Below are 21,616 nucleotides of genomic sequence, written 5' to 3' on the forward strand. Positions count from 1 at the left end.
CACGTCCTAAAATACTGTCAGATGCTTTACTTTTCAGACTATAGACTTCATTGGTGATATGAAGGCCAGCTCTTTGTTCTGTGGGATTTCTGCAAAAATGTAGATTGCTCTTCCTTTGTGATTATACTCCAGAACTCAAAATATTTTCCTTTTGCTTAATTAACTTATTTTCTTTAATTAATTTTTTGGTGGGAGATTGGAGACGCTTCCAACATAGGAATGTGTACAGTAACTGAAATAATGCAGGAGTTCTGTTTGTTTCATAAGATTGTGTCAATTGCCAGAATATTTTTTCACCATTATTCATCCTGGAGCATCTTTAAGACAAGGGGAGCAGTAAAGCATTGCCATATATTCCTGTCTCTGACTTGTCTTTCCATTACACCCAGCCTGGTCCTGTCCCTGCATATGATGTCCCGCATCTAGTCAGTGGTCAGCCTGTAGGTCGGACTGACCTTGGTTGCACTTGCATTATTTTCTCTGGCATCCTATCATCTGTTTGATATGGTGTCTCCGCCATTGTAATCTTTTTGATTGCAGCCAATCCCAAACCCTGGTTTCACATCCTACTCTCCCTCTAACTTCTTCATTTGTCTTACAATCATTCCATGTTACATCTGCCATCTTCTGAATATCTCTACTGCCTCCAGCCTTCTGATGTCTGCTTCCTTTAATGCAGCTGCTTCCAGACCATACAGTAATACTGTTAATACACTGGTTTGATGTTATGGACTGATAAAGAAAAAATTTTCACAATAAAAAATGAATAGGTCACATGTTTGTATTTTGTAAGGCAGAGAAACATCACTCACGTTTTATGTTTAGAGGTAGATTGCTTCTGATGTTGCTTTGGGGAGAGGAAGTGTATGGAAAGTGTTTTTCTCAGTCTATTAAAAAAATACATGAAATATGAAAGAAGTCTGCGTAGCTGCTGTCAGTTCCTGCTGAATTTTTGCCCTGTACTGTATAAGGATATTTTATGAGGTGAGGAGGGGCAAGAGGAGGAGAGACTACCATACATATCTGTTCTGATTGTTATATTAGTAACATTAATTCTTGTACCCAGGCTGTCGAAATTGGAATGTATTGCTTTCTTGCTGGTTTTATATTAAATTATAAATCTGACTCAGCAATGTGAAACAAGCTGCATCCATCATATTGACAAGTATCAGGGGGTAGCCGTGTTAGTCTGTATCCACAAAAACAACAAGGAGTCCGGTGGCATCTTAAAGACTAACAGATTTATTTGGGCATAAGCTTTATTAAGTAATGCAGTCTTTTAGACATCAAGATATATAATGAAACAAATCCACAACTGTAACTTTGTGTGTTTCTTTTCCCCCACAGGTTATTCCAAAGGACTATAAAACAATGACTGCTCTGGCAAAAGCCATCTCCAAGAATGTGCTCTTTGCTCACCTTGATGACAATGAGAGAAGGTATGAGGAGGTGTTCTTATTATCTCAGCTTTTTGAATTAGTGGAATACATTACTTGAACTAAAGACAAATCCTCCATAAAACTTGACGCATATGCTATTGCAGCCTAGAAAGCTTTATGGGACTTAGAGCCTCTCCCATGGGGTATTGGTGGATTTGGATTGTGGCCAGAGTCTACCCAGCCCTTATGCAGGGACATAGTGGGGGTGAGTAAGGAGGGGATGGCCAGTGGAGCTTCTCTCCCTTCCATGAGCCGTGTAAGATCCATTCGGAATAGCAGTTCCTGAATTCAGGGGTGTGCAGGGATTGCTTTGTTCCTACCTTCTGGGAGAACATGGCAGCCTGGAGGGGCAGGGAGCATAGGAAGGAGTGAAGCCATGGACAGGTGCTGGCCAGGTATACAGGGCAGAGAGTGTGTATGTGTAATGCTGAATCACAGAGCAGCTGCAGAGCCTCTCCCCAAAGGGTCCTTCAGGCTCCAAGCCCCTTATATGGTTTTGCCAAAAAGTGGAGAACTGGATCCTCTTTTCCACACTCTGCCTTTTCCTCACCTTCCCAGGCAGGGAAGCCCTACAGATTGTGTGGGCGGAGGGTGCACAGCTCTCTCAAATTCAGTGAGCACTCCCTTCTCCTTTCAGAGCAGACCTGCTTCTGTTTCCAAGGATTCTTAGGATTTGCCCCTCAGTGGGATTTCTTACTCTGTTTTCTTTCTAATTCATATTGTTTATCAGTAAGGCTAAGACTTTGGCATGATTATTTTTAGTAAAAGTCATGGACAGGTCACAGGCAATAAACAAACATTCACGGAAGCTGTGACCTATCTGTGACTTTTGCTGCTGCGGCTCCATGGTTTCTCACCGCGGTGGTGGCTGGGAGCTGTGGGGTTTCCCCTCTGCCCACAGCAGCTGGAAGCTGCAAGGGGTCCCCCCTCCACCCACAGTGGCTGGGAGCTGCAGGGAGATTTCCCAAAGAGAAAATGGGACACCCCAACCACTCACCCGAGGCGTCCCCCTTGCCTCCCACCACCCCGCATGGCTGTCGCCCATCGCTGGAACCCTGAGGAGGGCCCCCTCAGGAGTCTGTCACCTTTCGCTGGAACCTTGCAGGGGGCCCCCCTGTTGCTGCTGTCGCCTGTCGCTGGGACCCTGCCAGGACCCCGCTAGCTGCCCGCTCCAGAGTCCCGCAGCTCCTCTGCTGAAGCAGAGAATGTCAAGGGGGTCTCTGGAAGTCACAGGTCTCTGGAAGTCACAGATTCTGTGACTTCCATGACATCCGTGACATAAATGTAGCCTTATTATGTAGCCTTATTTATCAGCTAGGAACTAAGGCCTTGTCTACACTGGGGTTTTAACATGGGTAGCAACACCAACACAATCCTTCAATGAGGCTACTCGCATGCTTAGAGTTAAGCATACATTTATTTACAGATTCCTACTTATACTAGACATCAACTAAACATCGTCAGAGGCAGTTAAACAGTCTAATTACCATGAGATCCCATTAGAGTGCCACTCTCCAGAGTAATTAGGAGGGCATTAACTTTCCATATAATACCTTCTAACTTTCCCAGATATGTAATTCCCAGTACATATCTGCTGTATAAGACTATTAACATATGCAAGCAGTGGAAGAGTATTTTCACCACCATCGGGTACAAATTGAATGGACAAGTATTTATGGCTAAACAAATGTTTTAAGAATATTTCAGCAGAGAAAAAATGAAGGAAAGACAGTTTTGCTTTCCCAGGTCTAAATCAGCAGGCGTGGCTCAAGGTGATGGCTCAACCCCTGTATACTATTTCTCACATCTCACCTAATTCTGTGAGCTAGTGTCCCTTATCCTATTATGGGTACGTGGACATAGGGAAGGGAAAGTGTGCAGGGAGCATTTCACCTCCTTGTGCACACCACATAAGGGTTAGAGACAATCTGTTGCTGCAGTCTGGGGAGTGCAGGGATTGCTTTCTCCCTGGCGAGCAAATTTCCCCTAAAGGAGCAGAAAAGAGGGAGGGCCATTCCCCCTTTGCATCTGCCCACCAAACTGTCTGGCTGCAGAGCGGCATGGTGCAGCTTGCACGTTCCCCGTTGCTGGCAGATGTTCCAGGAGAGATTCGCCCTCCTGGTGTTCCTCTGCAGCACTCAGTTCTGCACTATCCCCCTGCGTGGGGCTGGGGCTCCATGCCACAATCAAGCCCTGTAGCGTGTACGACAAGCTCTCATCCACATCCAAAGAGATGGAAATCTCAGAAGGACGGATACATTCTGCTTTTTTCAGACAAGGCTGCTGTCTGCAATTGGTTGGTCTTTGAATCTTAATGAATTTCCTCTTGACATCATACCTCATTGCTCTAGTCCGGTCTCATGCTGTCAAGTGCCGAGAAGTCAGCAAACCGGGATACACTACCGTCATTGCTGCCACTCTGTGTCTTACTGATGCAAGCATGTAGCTAAGCAAAAGCAAGAGTGTATGACTTGTATTTTGTCCTCTTCAGAAATATCTGTGTTTCTGAATGACTGGCGATCTTGGGGATAATATTTCCTCTCCTACGCAGCAGTGGGTTTTTTCTGCAATCAGCATCTCATCTTGCGGTGTCTGTGATCACTGGATCATTATTTTATTGTCATCCCTCTTCCAAAATTGGGTGCTAAATAACCGTTGTCACCCACAAAACAAACAAACCAACAAATACAGTGTAGAGCTGTTGGTCTCTTGCACTTTTCCTTCTTGTCAGAATCAATTCTGCAAGAGAACTTTATTTTTATCTGCTTCATGGCTGAGTAGTCGAGGAGACCTGTGGATTATTCATTGGTCACAAGCTGTGGAGGTATGGTGTAAGACCCCAATTCAGCATGGTAGTGCAATGTACATTTTCCCATTTCTCATGTATACTTTGACTTCTATGGGACTACTCACATGCTTAAAATTAGGCATGTACCTTGCTGAACTGGGGCCTAAGATAGCATCATTCATGACATCATTATGGAGAATCTGTAATAGCATCCTTTCCCAAATATGGTGCTATGAGTAACAGGGATCTACCTCACCCCCATACACTAAGTAATGTAATGGTATACAGAAAAGGGCTACAAGCAGCAGATAAAATGTAACTGCATTGGTATTAAACAGTGCTCAGTTTAAAATCAAGGGGTTGGTTTCCCAGCAGTGCTATTGGTGAAATGTTCTGACTTATCTAGACTGCCTACAACAGGGGTGGGCAAACAACGGCCCGCGGGCTGGCTCTTGCCCGTCAGGGCTTTGGATCCGGCCTGTGGGATTGTCAGCCCCGCTCCCAGAAGTGCCCAGCACCACGTCCCTGCGGCCCGGGGTGGGGGGAAGAGAGGAAGGGCTCCGCGCACTGCCCTCACCTGCAGGCACCGCCCCCCGCAGCTCCCATTGGCTGGGAGCTTCGGAGGAGGTACCCGCAGGCGAGGGCAGCGCATGGCGCCCTCTGCCACCTCCTCCCCCAGGGGCCGCAGGGACGTGGTGCCGGCCGCTTCCAGGAGCAGCGCGGGGCCAGGGCAGGCAGGGAGCCTGCCTTAGCCCTGCTGCATGCTGCTGCCACCCCGGAGCTGCTCAAGGTAAGCGGCGCTGGGCCGGAGCCCCCTGCCGCACCCTGCACCCCTCCTGCACTCAAACACCCTGCCCTGAGCCCCCTGCTGCACCCCGAACCTCTTCTGCACCCTAACCCCCTGCCCTGAGCCCCTAACCCCCTGCCCTGAGCCCCCTGCTGCACCCCGCACCCCTCCTATACCCCAACCCCCTGCCCTGAGCCCTCTGCTGAACCCCACACCCCTCCTGCGCCCCAACCCCCTGCTCTGAGCCCCCTCCTGCACTCCGCACCCCCTCCTGCACCCCAACCCCCTGCCCTGAGCCCCCTCCTGCACCCCACACACCTCCATCACCCCAACCCCTTGCCCTGAGGCCCTTCCTGCACCCCACGCCCCCTCCCACACCCCGCACTCCCTCCCACACCCCAAGCCCCTGTCCCAGCCCTACATTCATGGCCCTGCATGCAATTTCCCCACTCAGATGTGGCCCTCGGGCCAAAAAGTTTGCCCACCCCGGCCTACAAGCTTAAAATGACTAAGAGCTTGGTCCTGTGTCATTGGAGTGAATGGGAGCTTTCCCATTGTGTTGAATGGGAGCAGGATTTCACCCCTAAGTGAGCTGCTGGTCTCACTTGGCACAGGAGGACTACCTCAGCATAGAGGCTATAGCAGGATTAGAGGAAAACGAAGATTAGCTTTAAGCCATGTGTGCACATGCACTCATACACACTCATATTGTGCTACCTGCACATCATCCTTAGCCAGTGATCTGGCCTATTAAACACAGAGTACGACCCCACATACACTTACACTGATGTCCCAGAGACCCATTACTGACTTCTTGTTAAATTGGCAAGAAAATTAACAAACAGTAAAACCTAAAGGTAAAGCAATGACAGTGCTTCACAAAACACACTCATTATACCTTGACAAGTGTTGTCTAGTTTTAATTATTTATCAGAATATTGCATAATGAACTAGCAAATGCACTGGAGTACATTTTTATAAGAATAATGAAGTCTTAGTAATGTGCAAACTCATCACAGGCTAACATCTTAAATCTTTGCTGAGACCGTTTTTTTGTGTGTGAATTATAAATGAAATAGATTAGTGAGTTGCTACAGACACATGGAGATTAAAATGAGAAAAGGGTTCCTTCCACCGTTAACAGATGATCTTTAGTTGCTGTCCTGTCACTCCCATGTTAAAATATTTGTTGAAATTTCTGTTGATTAATGGATTTCAAGGGAATTATGACTGTTATAAACTTTATTCACTACTGCATAAGATCATAGTTTATTAAAATACTGGTTGCAGTCCAGCTGGAATGCTTCATAGATGTGGAAGAAACCTAATACAGCACCGTTCAGGAGCAAGGTATTTAAGCAACAGGACACCACAGCTATGCTGTTTTCATTACACACCCTGTAGTTTCATTGCATTTGTAACTTTACTTTTCGTTAAAAACAAATAAATAGAGGGCAGATTTTGCTTGGCCAGTATACAGACATGCAGTGAACAGGGTGGTGTGAGCAGGGCCGGTGCAACCTATTAGGCGGCCTAGGTGGTCGCCTAGGGCGCTACAATTTGGGGGGCCACGACCGCGGCGGTATTTCGGCGGCGGGACCTTCCGCCGCCTCTGTGGGGGGCGGCATTTCGGGGCGGGACCTTCCGCCGCCTAGGGCGGCAGAAAAGCTGGCGGCGCTCCTGGGTGTGAGGAACCTTCCTCTCCCTTGATGGTCCATGTAGAACCCAGGAAGAATTGTTATTATTTATATTACTGTAGTGCCTAGAAGCCCAAGCCAAGACTGTGGGCCCCATTGTGCTAGACATCACATGGACACATAGTGAGAGACTTTCCCTGCCCCAAAGAGATTACTGTGCAATCAGACAAGACCATCAAAGGGTGGGAGGGGAAAGAGAAGCATAGGGAGGTGAAGCGACTTGCACAAAGTCACACAGCAGGTCAGTGGCCAAGCCAGGAATGGAAGCCAGATCTTACAATTGCCCGTTGAGTGCTTTATCCAGTACACAACACTGCTTCCTCAGAATTGCAGGTCATTCGCTCAGGGAAGTGCAGGGTTTGATCCCGTTCTACTCCTTTGGGATTAATAGTGCATCAAAGAGGGTGGGGAAAGGCAGGACCATAGCCCTGACCCATCTGCATTAGCTTGAAGAGTATAATTGGTAATTAGGAGGAACAGGCTGTGTCCTCTAAAGGCATATAGTAATGGGTGTTCTCTCCCTACATCCGGAGAATTTTGGGAGACAGTCCGCAGACTATGGCAATTTGGAAGAAATAAATATATGCATTCCCAAATTCTCTCCTCTGAGTTGTACTATGTGGTCAGACTTGGATGAGACTGCAGCTTTTAGTCATGTATCTGACGTTATTTTAGAACATTGCAGATCTCACAGTTTATCACGACTTCAGTTCTTGATTCCCTTTTTAAATGAAACTACGAAGGTTGAAAGTGATGCATTGCCTGATCTAAAATAAAACTTGCCTTTATTACTGAACTGGCTCTATCCCTTTGTATTGTGATGATGCAGTTCACTGATGTAGCCTACTGAAGTCATTTGGTGTTTTCTTTTATTAACATAAGAATAGCAGCATACAACGATAACCTGAAACTGAAGACACAGTGATTATACCCATAGTCAAATGTAACACATTCTAGTCTAAAAGTGACCAATATTGAACTATGATGACTGGGATGGATTTTGGTCTTGGAAATTGGTCATTTTAGATAATTAAAGGAAGCTGGCTTCTTCCCATGAACACAAAGTCTGGCCTTTGAATTCCACCTGTAATCTGCCAAGAAAGAGGAAGACAATATTCAAACCTATCTCTCGAAAGCCTTCTGTGAACTAAACAAAGTTTTTATTTCTTTTGGATAATGCTGAAGGTATTGTCCAGGTAGATACCAACACTGGCTCCCTTATAGTCCAGCTTCTCAGAGTTTTTCTGCTTGATGAATCCTATTGGTGGCCCTGGTTCAGCATGGTACTTAAGCATGTGCCTAACTTTAAGCACAAGGGTAGTTCCCATGTCTTCCCATTGATTTCAGTTGAACTATTCACATGCTTAAATTTAGGTATGTGCTTCAGCATCGTGCCAACAAAGAATACTTCTTATACTAGGAAAAGTTTGTGGATTTTGGAAACCATAGCTATTTGGCAGCAGAAATGGAAACGGAACGAGGTGGAATTGCCCAGCCATTTGGAAAATAAATTCTCCAATTCTCCATTCAAGGATTAGACACAAATTCAACAATGACTTTATTTTCAGGCATATCCATCTTGTTAACCCAAGCACTATTGTCTTTTATCAGACAGGTGTCTGGAGGCAGTATTTTCTGGGTTAGTTTGCAGCTTTCAGGAGATTCTATCAACTTCGCTATGTCTGTCCAATCAAAACTTTTGTGATGGCAGGTTTTTGGTTTTGTAAGACAGACTTTGCTCCTAAACATAACTAAAGTCTCTGACATTTGATATTCTCAGTCCTTCATCTTTAAAGAGAAGTATTCTCACACCGAAAAAAATAATTATAAGAACTTAGTTTTTACTTTCACTGTTTTGTTCAACAATTCATATTCTTCATCACAAATACTGGTGATTCTGAAGGCAGACTTTTAAAAATCTGTATCCATTATTATCCCAGTGGTTTACCAAAAGGCATTCTATCACCCATTCCTCGTAAGTATTTCAGATAAACAGAGTTTAAGTAGAGCACTAGTTTATCTGGTTTCTTTCTAGAGTATTTGATTCAAAGAATGTAGAGTTAGGCAGTTAACATTCTTGCACACGTAGGATGATATCTTCATCCTAAACTCAGTGTATTGCAGCTGCTGTACAAGGATATTTTAATACAGCGGTGTTTAAATGTGAAATGATTATTTAAATAATATAGAAAAAGAATAAACTCCTGTTTACTGCTGAATTTATTAACTATTGTGAAATCTTTCAGTGTATATTACAGTACCTTTGTGTGCTTCTTCTTTACACAGCAATTAACTGGCAGTAATTGTGTAAACGTAGCCATTACTTGATGTAAAGGAATACAAAATTTAAAAACAAAGGTTGAGTCTTTATTCAATATCCAGGCTTCTCAGTGTGGCAATATTTTGTCTTTGTCTTTCTCATTCAAAGTGGATGACAGCTTGTTGGAAGTGGTAATTTGTCTCTGTGTACTGAAGAACAATGGCTTATTTCAGAGCTGCTGAAAGCAGTGTTTACCTTTTTGTTTTTAGAAAGGATGTATGTAACTTGTTCAGTTACTCTTACTGTAATATTTCTTGATTTGGGAACAGATCTTGCAGTCCTTCATAGGCAAGATTTCTTCAAGTGGGAGTTTTACCTGTGCCTGGGTTGAAGGCTCAACTATCTGAGTTGCTCAGTTGTTGGTTTAGGTTGGGATTTCCAAAGAGCTTAAAAGAATTAGACATCCAAATTGATTGAAATGTAATGGGATTTGAACACTTAACTCCCTTAGGTTATTCTGAAAATCCCAGTTGTATATTTTGACATTTAGGCATACAAATGTGCATTACTAAAGTACGTCTGCTTAATAATCTTACCATTTTTGAAAGAAAGAAATTAGCTTAATGGCAAAAAAACCTTAAAAAACAACAACAACAAAAAATCTACAATACTCTGAGTTCAAACGTTACTTTAGAAATAGAAGATCCAGTTTAGTAACCATACGAAGTTTCTCTGTCACTCCAATGCACTAATGGAAATTCTGAGTGTAAATTATTTTACTGTTAGGCTCCAAAGACTGTTCTAATGGGAAAAAAATCTGACAAACCCAAACAATGATTTAGTTCTTGTTTTACAAGTTGGTTACTAAAGAATATGACCTGAACTACATTGCATCTTGTGAGGTAACAGCTGGTCTATCATTGTCCTTGGAAAAAAGTAACAGTTGCTAATATTTCAAGAAACAAAGATGGTCTTTGAATCTACTGGAACAGCTGTAAGAGACTGACACACCATGCACTGTCAGCTGCTAAATTCATATATTCAGACTGACCGAAACAGAATACTTTAACCCTTTGGCACCACCAGATTACTACTTTCTTTCTTTAAAATTTAGTTTAAATTTTAAATTGAGTTTTCAAATTGCTTTTTGCTTTCTCCTCCCAGAAAAAATATTTTTTTTATATTTCCATACAATTTAGAACAATTTGACTTTTCTATTTATCCAACCCATATTAACACTTGTTTCCCAACCAGCTATTGTACAGTTGAAGTTTGTATTAGGTATGTATTACCTGATTTTCTGCGTGGTGTACAAAACTGGACAAACACAATGTTTTAGACTGGGTGAAATATCAGGGTGAAAATGTCAAACACAATGTTAGAGCCCTTAGCATCTGCCTTTTCTTTCTTTCCTCCCAACAGTGTAATAAAAGCTCAAAGTACTTAGCTTATCCAAGTAGACTTAGAGGTGGCTTGATCACAGTCTAGAAGTACTGATGCAAGGAGAGAATATCTGATACCAAAGGTCTCTTTAATCTAGACAAAGGCATAAGGGATCCAGTGGCTAGCAGCACATGCAAGTTGGAAAAAGGTGATTTTTTTTTTTTTTTTAGCAATGTCAGCAAATTAACCCTTGGAACAATGTAACCAAGGATGTGGCAGATTTTCCCATCTCTTGAAGTCTTCAAATCAGGGTTCCACTGTTGCCAACTCTTACAATCTTATCACGAATCTTGCCATGTTTGGTGTTTCCCCAACTCCTGGAGTCAGGTGATTACATGAAAATCTCTGCTTTCATTTATTAAAAGTAAATTTCTAACCCTCGTGCTTGTATGGAAACACTTGAAAACATGAATTGAGTGCACCCTAAAGGCTCAAAAAGCAGAGGCAAACAAAAAGGGTTTAAAATTTACTATTTTAAAACATCTTATGATTTCTAAGCCAATATTGTGATTTTTGGGGCCTGACTTAAGATTTTTGAATTCTTGGGGTTGGCAATACAGGATGTCTATAAACTATGTGCTCTAGTGCAGCTACAAGTTACTGAGCTTGATGCAGGAGTTATTTGGAGAAAATCTGTGGCCTCTGTTATGCAGGAGTTCTAGGAGGTCATCATGCTCCCTTCCCTTAAAATCAGTTAATCTATCTACTCCTATTACCTTCTGCACAGCAAAGTCATCCCTATTACTAAGGAGAAGTGTGTAAAGCCCCGCAATATTGCTGTTTATTTGGCTAGAGGGCTTATGGTTGACTGAGTGATGTGAGGTACATACAGAACACTGATCGTTCTTACATATAGGAGATTTATAAGCTACCTCATTGTAGTTGAATACAATACTGCCCCAAGTCTAATTTTGCTCTCTCTCTTCCCCTCCTCCCCCATTATTATTTCAACTCAAGAGTCTCCTTGTAATTCTTCTACTGGTGTGAAGGGTTTTCTCCTAGTATGATGGTGAGTGTCCTTCCCTCTAAACAAATGGGACCCCATGATCTGCACAGGGGCAAAGGGAAACTATGGTGAGTCCCCTTGACTCTGTATCATAGCTTCCCACAGACCCTGGGTAGCACAGTTTCGGCATGAGCCTTGCTGGGTCAGGGGTTCCCCCAGCTGAGGTCATCTATGGGACCCTCACTAATAACAATTGCAATATAACAGTGGGTCAAGTCATTACAGATTCTGTTTGCTGTAACATGCTCTAACTTACCCTGTACCTTTGGGTGCTGGGTGGGGGCCCCTGCTCCTGCTCTCTCTGCCTGCAGGGCTGAGAGCACTACAAGGGGCATATGCTGTGGAATCAGCTTCCCCACCCCCAAGTCTGGATCTGCAATCTCAGGTTCCTATGTGCACTCCGAAGTAGAGGGAAGCGTGGGGCTTTAAACACTGCATGGCTTGGTAGTTTAGTTTTTATTTATGTCCTTACAAATGATTTGCAAAGACATTCGTATGCACTGGAAGGCCCTCTGAACCCATCTGGGCCCTCGGCAGTAATGTGTCGTTTTAATTGACCTCTTCTCTTCAATATTCTTAACATTATACCTTATATGTAAAGGTAAAGCAAAGAGCAGAAAGTCTCAGAGAACCCCTGGCTATAGAGCAGCGAGGGTGGGGAGCAATAGGCCTGATCCCCATAGGCCGACCTTCCCCAGAGTGGCCCTACAGTGGTTATGACATTGCCAACACTATGCATAGATGGGAATCTTATCTGAGATGCTGTGGTTGGGGAACAGGCTGATTTTTCATGGTGCTATTTCCTCCTCCTCCATCCCTTTATTTCTACATTAGAAGTGTTGTTTCAGTATTCAGCCGCTAATGCTTAGGGACGGAGCTTTTTATAAAAGAGAAAAATCCCTTTGCAGATCACCTTAAACTTTTCAGATTGTGTTCCGTGTTATGTTTTTAAGCCATGATCCTGCACTGTTCAAGTCAATGGGAGTTTTGCCTTTGACTTCAGTGGTTGTGGGATCAGGTCCTTATAAGGTTAATGTACTTATTACTGATTATTATTATTTTATTATTTATTAATTTGTATTATCATACAGCGCCTATGAGGCTCAGTCATGGACCAGCCCCCCATTGTGCTAGGTGCTGTACCAACACAAAACAGAAAGACAGTCCCTGCCCCCAAAGAGCTTACAATCTGTGCTATTATCATCAGCTTGGGAAATATAACTCAAATCAGGCCACCAGAGGATCTGAGAGTGCTTTGCTACTGTTAAGGTATACCCTACACATGAGGCAGGTGTAATTATCCTCATTTTTACAGATGTGAAAACTGGGCATAGAGAGATTGTCCAAGGTCACACAGGAAACTTGTGACAAAGTCAGTACAGAATCCAAAGATCTGATTCTCATTTATATTAAACCCACTTTATATCACTCTGGTAGGGCCAGATCTCCTGACTTACAGCCCTGTTCCTTTAATAACTGCTGCATTTAAGCACAAGACGCACCTTGCTCTCTTTGGATCTAACTTCACCTCAAATTTCCACTGTCTTGTTTTTCATATTTTGCAAAAATCAGCAAGCTGAGGATTGAGAAGACTTCAAAAGAAACAAAATTAAAACAGCATTCTGCTTGTTTCATACACTTTCTGGATTTATTTTCTTCTCTGATTCCTTCTTAATAACAGTATCCACAAAACATCATGATATTTACATTTTTGTGTTCATCATCTTTTTCCTCTTGCATTGTCCTCACCTAAAAGCCTCTGGTCCAACACTTTTCCTCAGACAGACATGTGCATGCTCCACTGAGGTCAGTGGGAGCTGTATTTGCACGTCTGAGGTCAGAATTTGGCCTTTTGACATCTTAATAATTCCCACAACAGCCAACAGATTTTGGCTCCCCTATTCTAATACTGTAATGTCATTGTGGTCTTAATTCATGATCACAGTTTCATCAGCACAGTGAATCTGTTCCTTTTATAACTGCTGCATTTAAACTTTTTTGGTACAACATTCAGTGCAGCACATTGAATTTTTCTTTTTCCAGAAGCTAGATTTAAAATAATCAGGGCATAGTTTGTCTTTGGTCCAGCTTTACTTGGTATTCCTTAGTGGTATGGCTTGTCCTATCTTTCTGTCCTGCTTGTTAATTTCTGTAATTCAATAGATAAGTACTTTTTAAACAAGAATTTGAAAATATTGCTCTATTACGGTTATATTATTTGAACACAGAACTTGATTCGGTGAAGTGCTCAGAGGAGGTTCTCAGCATCTTTGCAGGATCAGGCTTTTACAGTCAAAACTGGACCCGGTGAATTCAATGAGCGTTTGGCCACTAACTTCAATACCAGGACTTTGGTCCTAAAATGGAGGTTAAATAAAACTATTCAGTTGGCTAAGCAATACATTGTGGCATCTGGGCTTTAATCTTTCTCCTCTACAAACTCTCTCTGCATGCTAATGCTGACATGCTATTATTCTAGGGAAGCAGACTTTATTATGTCCGACTCCTTATATACTGTATTTCTTAAAGATTATAATGTGTTCAATGGAGCAATTAAGGTTTTCTTGACCATGCTAGGCCATATCAAAAAACTACCTGGTTGTACTACCTCCTGACATATTTTGGTGTTAAGTAAATTTGCATTTATTATAAAAAATATATCTAAATTGTTTGGCTTACCTTGGCATCCTCCTTGTGCCTTATATTTTAAATTCAAATGTACTAAACCTTAGAGGAGCCCATAGTTATTAGTACAAGACCTATGTGCTAACTTCTGAGAGCTTTCATTTAGTGTGCTCTTTGGTTTTGGAACTCCCTTCCTGTTATGGTTAGCCAAATCCAGCCCTTTAAATCTGGGGTTTATTTGAATTTGTTTAATGTGGCTTGGTCTTAATTACCTGGTCTGTATAGCATTGTGTCACAAAATTTAGATTTCTTTTGCGGCAACTTCCTATGAAAACAATTGCCTTCTGAATACAAATATGGTGAGAGTGAACGGTTTATATTTAGAAGACTAGTTTCATTTTCAAATGATGCTTTCATGGAAAACAAGGTTTAATTGTGTGGGAACAATGGAGATTCTGCAAACAGCTCTAATAGGTACTGCTTCTTTTTTTTCTCCAATAGTTTTATAAATTGGATTAGCTAGAACACAAGAGATACAGTGAGAAAAAGAAAAAACAAAGCCATATTATTCTCAGAATCCATAACTGTTTTCTTAATGGTTCAAATTATGAACAATTCATCCAAAGTTTACTTAGAGCTTATTTCTAGCACACAACCTCACACTTCTTATTTATCAGTCTGATTTGTTTTGCTGCTCTTTCTGGTGCCGTAGTGACACCCTCTGGCAATGGCAAGATAGCAGAACTCTTTTACAGCGGATCAGTGATGTAACTATAAGGGTACTGTGGCATATCCAGTGATTCCTACACACTCAAGTTTGCTTTGTCTAGTGATTAAAGATCATATATACCTTTGTATATGAATGTAACCTGCCCGATCTTATAAGTTAAACTGCTGTGAGATAAACCGTGCAGTTAGCTGGGTTAGTTGATGAGTGAATTTAGTGCTCATGGAAGTGAGGGGCAGATAGCCTTACTTTGAATCAAGCACGATAGGAGCAGGCACTGTGCAGAGCAAACATGTAAACATATATAGTCAAACCTGATCTAAACCACCCCCTGCCATTCTAGTAGTAAGCCTCTGAGCAAAGTCTTACAGTTGTGCCAACTATGGTAGGTTTTGTGATATGCACCAATAAGGACTAGAATGAGAACTATCAAACTCATGTTGCTTGTGAACTAAATCATCTTTTTGACTCATGTTTTCAAAGGTGAAAAGCCTAGTATATTAACCTCCTGTGCCAGTTACTCTCATGCTGCCAGTTTATACTGTAGCTGCGTAATGCTTTTCCTCCAGTGTTTTGCATGATCATGTATAGCTCACATAACTCAGACATTTATGGAGATGCAGGTTTTTCAAGAGATACGGGAAGATTGAGAAATTGTTGTCAGTTGGAGTAAAATTTTCAAAAGCACCTAGGTGACTTAGGAGCCTAAGTCCCATTTTCAGAAGCGACTTTGGCAGCCTCTGTCTTATTGAGAGTCCATGGGAATTTTGGCTCCTAAGTGTCTGAGTTGCTTTTTAAAATGGGACTGAGGCAGGTTTGAAAATGTTACACACTATCCCTTTGTCATCTCTATATTTAGTTATAAAACTTTTCCCACAAGATTTTTGAGTAGTGATTCTAGTGGAAAAAAAATCTTTGTACAGTCTGCACATAGGCCGTGTATGTGACTGGTCAGACTGTCCTTGACACTGTGAAATTCCCATGCATGGTGGAAAATAGCTGTGGCAGATCAGAGAAAGGGATGATATTTATTTTCTGCAGTGATGAAGAAGAACCAGAGCACAATTTTATACAGACCAGGCTGTAGTTTAGACTGTTAGCAAAACTTTTGCATATCAATTAGGGCCGTGGTTCTCAACCCGTACCATACCAGGACCTACTTCTCTATCCCCTGAGAGCTCTCTCCTATCTAGTTAGAATCTGGCTCGGAGGGACCCTGAACCATTTCACAATATATGAAGGGTGGTCAAGACTTCAAGGCGGAGAACCCTTCAATTATGGAACTGGGGATTTTGAGCCTATTGTTTGTAGGAGAGTGCAGGTTTAACTCAGATCATGAGAGCAGCCATCATGGTACCTGCCACCTGGGGTCACTGTGTTCAAGGTTATTAAAGGATGCATAACAAAGAAAATATAATCAGCAAATAACCCTGAGGCTAACATTTTGATTGCCAGCGATGCACACATTATTTGAAATAGAAGACTGTATAAAATGTAACTTACTTTGGAAGAAATAGAAAATCTGTATTTTAATGCATAAAAACACATTTGCATTAACACAAGGTTATTTTAGAATAAACTAACACAGGGAAAGCACTGGATCTCTCGAACTTTCCCATAATACACATTTTCTAAGCTCTGTGCTCATTTGTGTTTAACACAACAGAGTATGAACAATTTGAAAGACCCACTATCTCTCTTGTAATTCAATATGTATTTTGAGGGTGAAAAATGTATCCTGGCTTGATTCTGATCTTGAACTGGTTTCATATACTAATATTGCTACATTGACAACAGCGGAGTTATTGTTGATTTACATTGGTATAGGTGAGATCAGAATCAGACCCAATATATATTTTTTAATTGTATCTACTTTATAACATCTCTTAAATCTACTCTGTATTAAAATCTGTGTCTTAGCTAAAACTACAATACAGTAAGCCTACATCCTCAGGCACATGAAGACCATGCACTTTAGTTTTCAAGTTGACTGGCCTAGAGTAACAAAACAGATATTTAAAGTAAAAAGCCTCATAATGGTGTGTGTGTATGTGTAAGTGAAATTGCTTCAATAGAGTTGATCGCATGTCGGAGAGAGGACAGGGCTGATTTGCTCAGGAGAGCATTCTGCCCCAGCTAATGACATGCAAAATACAACCCCCCCCCCCGCATGAAGCAGTGTCAGCAGCTTGTGTGTTTGTAAGGAGCACAATATCTCTAGTGCTTCTAGTGCTCTCTCTGGGGTATTACAACTCTGCACCGCTTATGGCATAGTATAATTGTCACATTATAGCCTGAAATGTCTTAGATGTAGCTTTCATAGCCTTAAAGCTAAGGTGGTTGGACACTGAAACCCTAATTCGGATATTTTTTTCTATTCACAGGCAGTGATTCATGTATAAAGACCTTATAGTTGACCAAAGGAGTATATTCCTTGCAACCTTTTTGCTGTAGTTGGCCACAGGGTGGCCTCCGTAATATATGTCTATTTCTTTCTTGTCTAAATATTCTTTAAACTTGCTACACAGCTGCATTATACATGATATTCCATTAAATCCAGGATGTTTTTTAATACTGAAAATTGGCATCTGAGTATTAGGACACTCTCTGACACTGATAATTAGAGTATATGCATGATCTATCTTTCATCTCGCTGTTGGTATATCTTTTCACTGAACTACACTCAGAAGTACTCCAATTATAGGAATAAATGAAAGAGAAAAGTACACTGAAATTAATATTCAGGTGCTTCACAATACTTGCTCTATGGCTGTATAAACTGAAAAGAGATACAACTCAGGCAATGCACAACAATTACCAATTCAGTAGTATACTGTAGAGTCCCAAATGAACTCTGCATAATCCATCAGCACCTCGAACTAAAATTGGTGTCCACCATCCTTTGTGTTTGAACTAGACTGTATGTGCTTTAAAACAGACATACAGACCAGGTTCTCTTCTCCGTTGCACCAGTGTTATACTGGTCTAACAGCTTTGATTTCATTGGAGTTCCTCATGATTTACACCAGTGTAAATGAGACCAGAAGCAGGGTCTGTCTAGGTTCTTAAATTACATTCATCACTGGTGCATCTGAATGCTTTGCACACAGTTGGTGCTGAATAAAGAATGTAAATTAAAATGTTAGTTATGACAGAAATGGCTCATGGGGTTAGAAAGACATCATGGATAAGTTTAATAGTGCAAATATTACTCTTACTTTTTAACTTCCTTCACTCCCTCCCTGCCACCATACAAATTATTGAGCTAAAAATATGGCAGAGGTGCCTTTTTTTTTTTACATGTAAGAAAATGTCTGGACTGTGGAGCAGTGGAGAAAACTGAGCTTTTTTCAGCAAGAATATGTCACCTTTAGTTGCTGCTCAGTGCTTAGGGCCTCATCCTGTGAGCACTTATAGCAAAGTCTAGTGAGTTCAATGGTATTACTTGCAGTCATAAGCACTACAAGGTTCAGGCCCTCAGACACCCCAATGATAGGTATGTTAGAGATAGCATAGATTTGATGGGTAGGTTTTGTTGTAGCTGAATGTGCACTGAAGTTGTACTGCTCATCACAATTGGACAGTCTCCTTTCCCCCACTATTGTCTGGGTTCTTTTAAACAATGTTGATCAGTCTCTAAAAGAACAATGTCTTGCCATCAGTTAACTGTGATACTAGAAGACCAGAGAGCAGATATGGACAGAAGTAAAGGGTGTTGTTGAGCTAACTCAATATGAGTGGTTCATTGATAACACCTGCCTGGTTTTAGACTCAGTAGTAGAAGAGGAAACAGCTGTGTGAATTGTAGGATGACTAGAGACACAGCACTGGAGAGTAACAAAATGTCTATGACAGTGACTTGGTAACTGCAAGGTAGATAGTAGAGGGTTTAGTAAAGTACTTGTATAATAATAATAATAATAATTAATAATTAATAATACTTAGCTCTTACATAGTGCTTTTCAAAAGTAAGATCTCTTGGCTCTTTAAAAAGGAGGGTATTTATCTTTTGTTCAACCAGTTTCAGATATTGTATGGCATTGGTGATGACTGATAGGATAAAATTACAAACCAAAGCCCCAATCCTACAATTGGATCAATGTAAAGTTGCATGTGGGTGAAACTCAGCTGACTCCATTGGGGCTTTGTGTGGGTGTGAGAATCCATCCAATTCCATGGAGATTCGACTGCAGAATTGGTGCCAAATGGATAAAGAAGCTGTGAACCATAAAACAAAATCAGAAAAATATTGGTAGAAGAGAATTTAATGATGCTCTCTTGCGATAGCTGTTTTTGTAAAACCAACCGAATGAACAGAACAATGATTAGATTTCTCATTAGTCAGCCACAATTCTAAGTTGGCCACATTTCACATTTACTGAAAAACTTACATAGAATAGTGCATATGTGTAATGTGATCAAGTTAATGTTGCTGTTGGAATCTTTACTTTTGCATTTCCTGACTTTTTACGATTTCATCTGGGCAAAGTTAATCTTGCATCGGCACAAAGTTTTTTGTGTTTAATTTCCTAAATTTTAGCCCTTGTAGATTGCAGGATACTGGCCTGTAAAATCAATCTATAATTATATATAGAAAAGCTAGGGGTTTCTAAAATGTAACTAGTTCTAGAAAGTAGTTTCTCTCTCTGAGTTGGACTCCTGCTAGTCAGAGGGCCTGGCTTGGCAATCAAAAGGGTATGAAAATCAGACCAATTTTTTCCCCAAAGCTGTTTAGAACGCATCTAAAGAAGTGTTTTGTAAGTCTGTGGCATATGCACATGATACAATATCGATGTGGTATAAGGGCCTGATCCTCATCTGATGTAATCAGTGCTGCTACACCAATTTACACAAGCCGAGAGTCTGATTGGCATAAACTGCATAATTGTTTTGCAGCTTTGCCACTTGTGAGTAATGTGCCCATCCCAACTTATGTTGATAAAACCTTTTTACCACCCATGCCACTGTATTTACTTTCTCTTTCTCTACTTTATGTGAGTATGTGTGTTTACCCTTATACCACAACTCACAATACTATATATTTGTGTGTGGGGAATACACACAGACACATGCACATGTCTGCACAATCATACACAAGTTCTTTTTGAGTTGGGATGAATTCAAATATCTGAACTCCTTACAGTCTGATAATGTACAAGTCTGAAGCCTCAAATCTGAATCAATCCTTAGGGTTTTGGTTCCAGGCCAGATTCTGGAAAAAGATGCAGGCAAAATCTCTTGAGAAAAGTCATTCTAGCAATATTTTTGCCCAAGATGGTGAGAATTTTATGAGAATTGCTGATCTCATGAATTTTTTTCCATTGAGGTAAAAATCTTAGGAAAATAACTGTGATCCCACTGAGATATTGCTGTTCTCTAACTGTTGGTAGCTGTTCATTAAAAAAAATAAATAAATACAACCACAGTATGTTGCCATTTCTGTAGCTTTTTCCATCAGTGGATCTCAAAGCACTGGGGGAGGTAAGTAGATGAGGAAATTGAGGCAAAGAGAGGTGAAGTTACTCACAAAGCATTTTTTCTTAAACCAATAAGCATAGAAGAACTTTAATCATGGAACATTCTAATTTTCAAAGACTCTGATTAGTATAACAGCAACACACAAAAAACTGGCGGTGAATATGTTTCTAGGGATTTTGCAAATGGCTGGTTTATACATTTTCTTTAGCGGCCTACACAGTTGGTGATAATTCAGAATTTAACTGAGCCAAGCATCAAGAATATTGTGACCACATTTAGGGATGGGTGAAATGTTTTGATTACAAGAATTCCATCCCTCAACCAATGCCCGTACCTTTGTCTGCCCCTCAAACTGGTCAAAGAAGGAGATAGGGAGAGTACCCCAACTTTACTTCCTATCCCTCCTGCCAGTCCCTCCATCAGTTGGGTGTTAATCATCTCTTGCCACCTACCCTGCCTCATAATCTTCTCCCTTCCACATATATCTTGTTGCAGAGCCCACTCCTTTAGCAAGCATTCTATTAGTTCATGATAGTAGCTTAACTTCACTATTACTTGATCTTGGTCATGCAAGACCCCTTGTGGCATGTGATCCTAGGGCATTCTAGATTTGAATTAAGCAGCATCAGGCACTAGCCAAGAAGTTTCTGGGCCTTGCCCCAATTGTGTTAGTTTCTGAAAAGAGGAAAAGTAGAGTGGAGAAAATCAGGAGATTTGCTGCTGAAAAGGCAAAGATGGTGGCAGCAGTTAGGTCTTGGATCTTCCTTCTTACTGTCCAGAGGTAGCAGAAAGGCCACTGACCTTCCCTATCTTCCATCATTGCCTCAAGCATCTTTTCCTACCTATATGGCACACTGGTTGGTGTACGGCAATGTCTTTGTCTAAGTTTGGAATGTGCCAAATGCAGTGAGGGTGCTACTGCAGTTTAAATAATAACTAATAATAGATGAAGGTGAATAGTTGAAGGGCTAGAGAAGGACATCCAGGGAATGATGAGAAAGGCAGTCTGAAGTCACATCTGTAATAATAGAATTCTTACAATAATCGTAGACAGTATGTTCCCAGTATGAACCATGACACACAGTGTTACCCGAGCATGTGCTAAGGGACTGGAATTACACATTTCCTGAGATGCTGCAATCCAGTTTAATACATCTAGTTGGATGGGTCCCACAACTCTGATTTTTAGACATGAAGGTTTTCTAGAGAGTGTTAGGAACATTGCTAAAACAGACAATACTACAGAGCTTTCATAAGTGCTTTTGTGACTTCAGAGACATAGGAGATGGATTATGAAAGCTGCCAGTGCAAAATGGAAGGTTGTTTTTGAAGAATGATATGTCTCCTGCCTGACCCCTTTACCTAA

The 21,616-nt window shown here is 41.4% G+C and overlaps 1 protein-coding gene across 1 annotated transcript in view; it reads left to right on the top strand.

Annotated features, from left to right (window-relative positions):
* PRKAR1B (protein kinase cAMP-dependent type I regulatory subunit beta) overlaps positions 1-21,616 on the top strand; it is a 128,333-nt gene that overhangs the window by 24,280 nt on the left and 82,437 nt on the right. The window contains exon 3 of the mRNA XM_065412334.1: positions 1,348-1,439. Within this exon, the coding sequence (XP_065268406.1) occupies positions 1,348-1,439 (92 nt within the window). The remainder of the gene's footprint in view (positions 1-1,347; positions 1,440-21,616) is intronic.

Source organism: Emys orbicularis, chromosome 10, assembly GCF_028017835.1.
Source record: "Emys orbicularis isolate rEmyOrb1 chromosome 10, rEmyOrb1.hap1, whole genome shotgun sequence".
Taxonomy (NCBI): Eukaryota; Metazoa; Chordata; order Testudines; family Emydidae; genus Emys; species Emys orbicularis.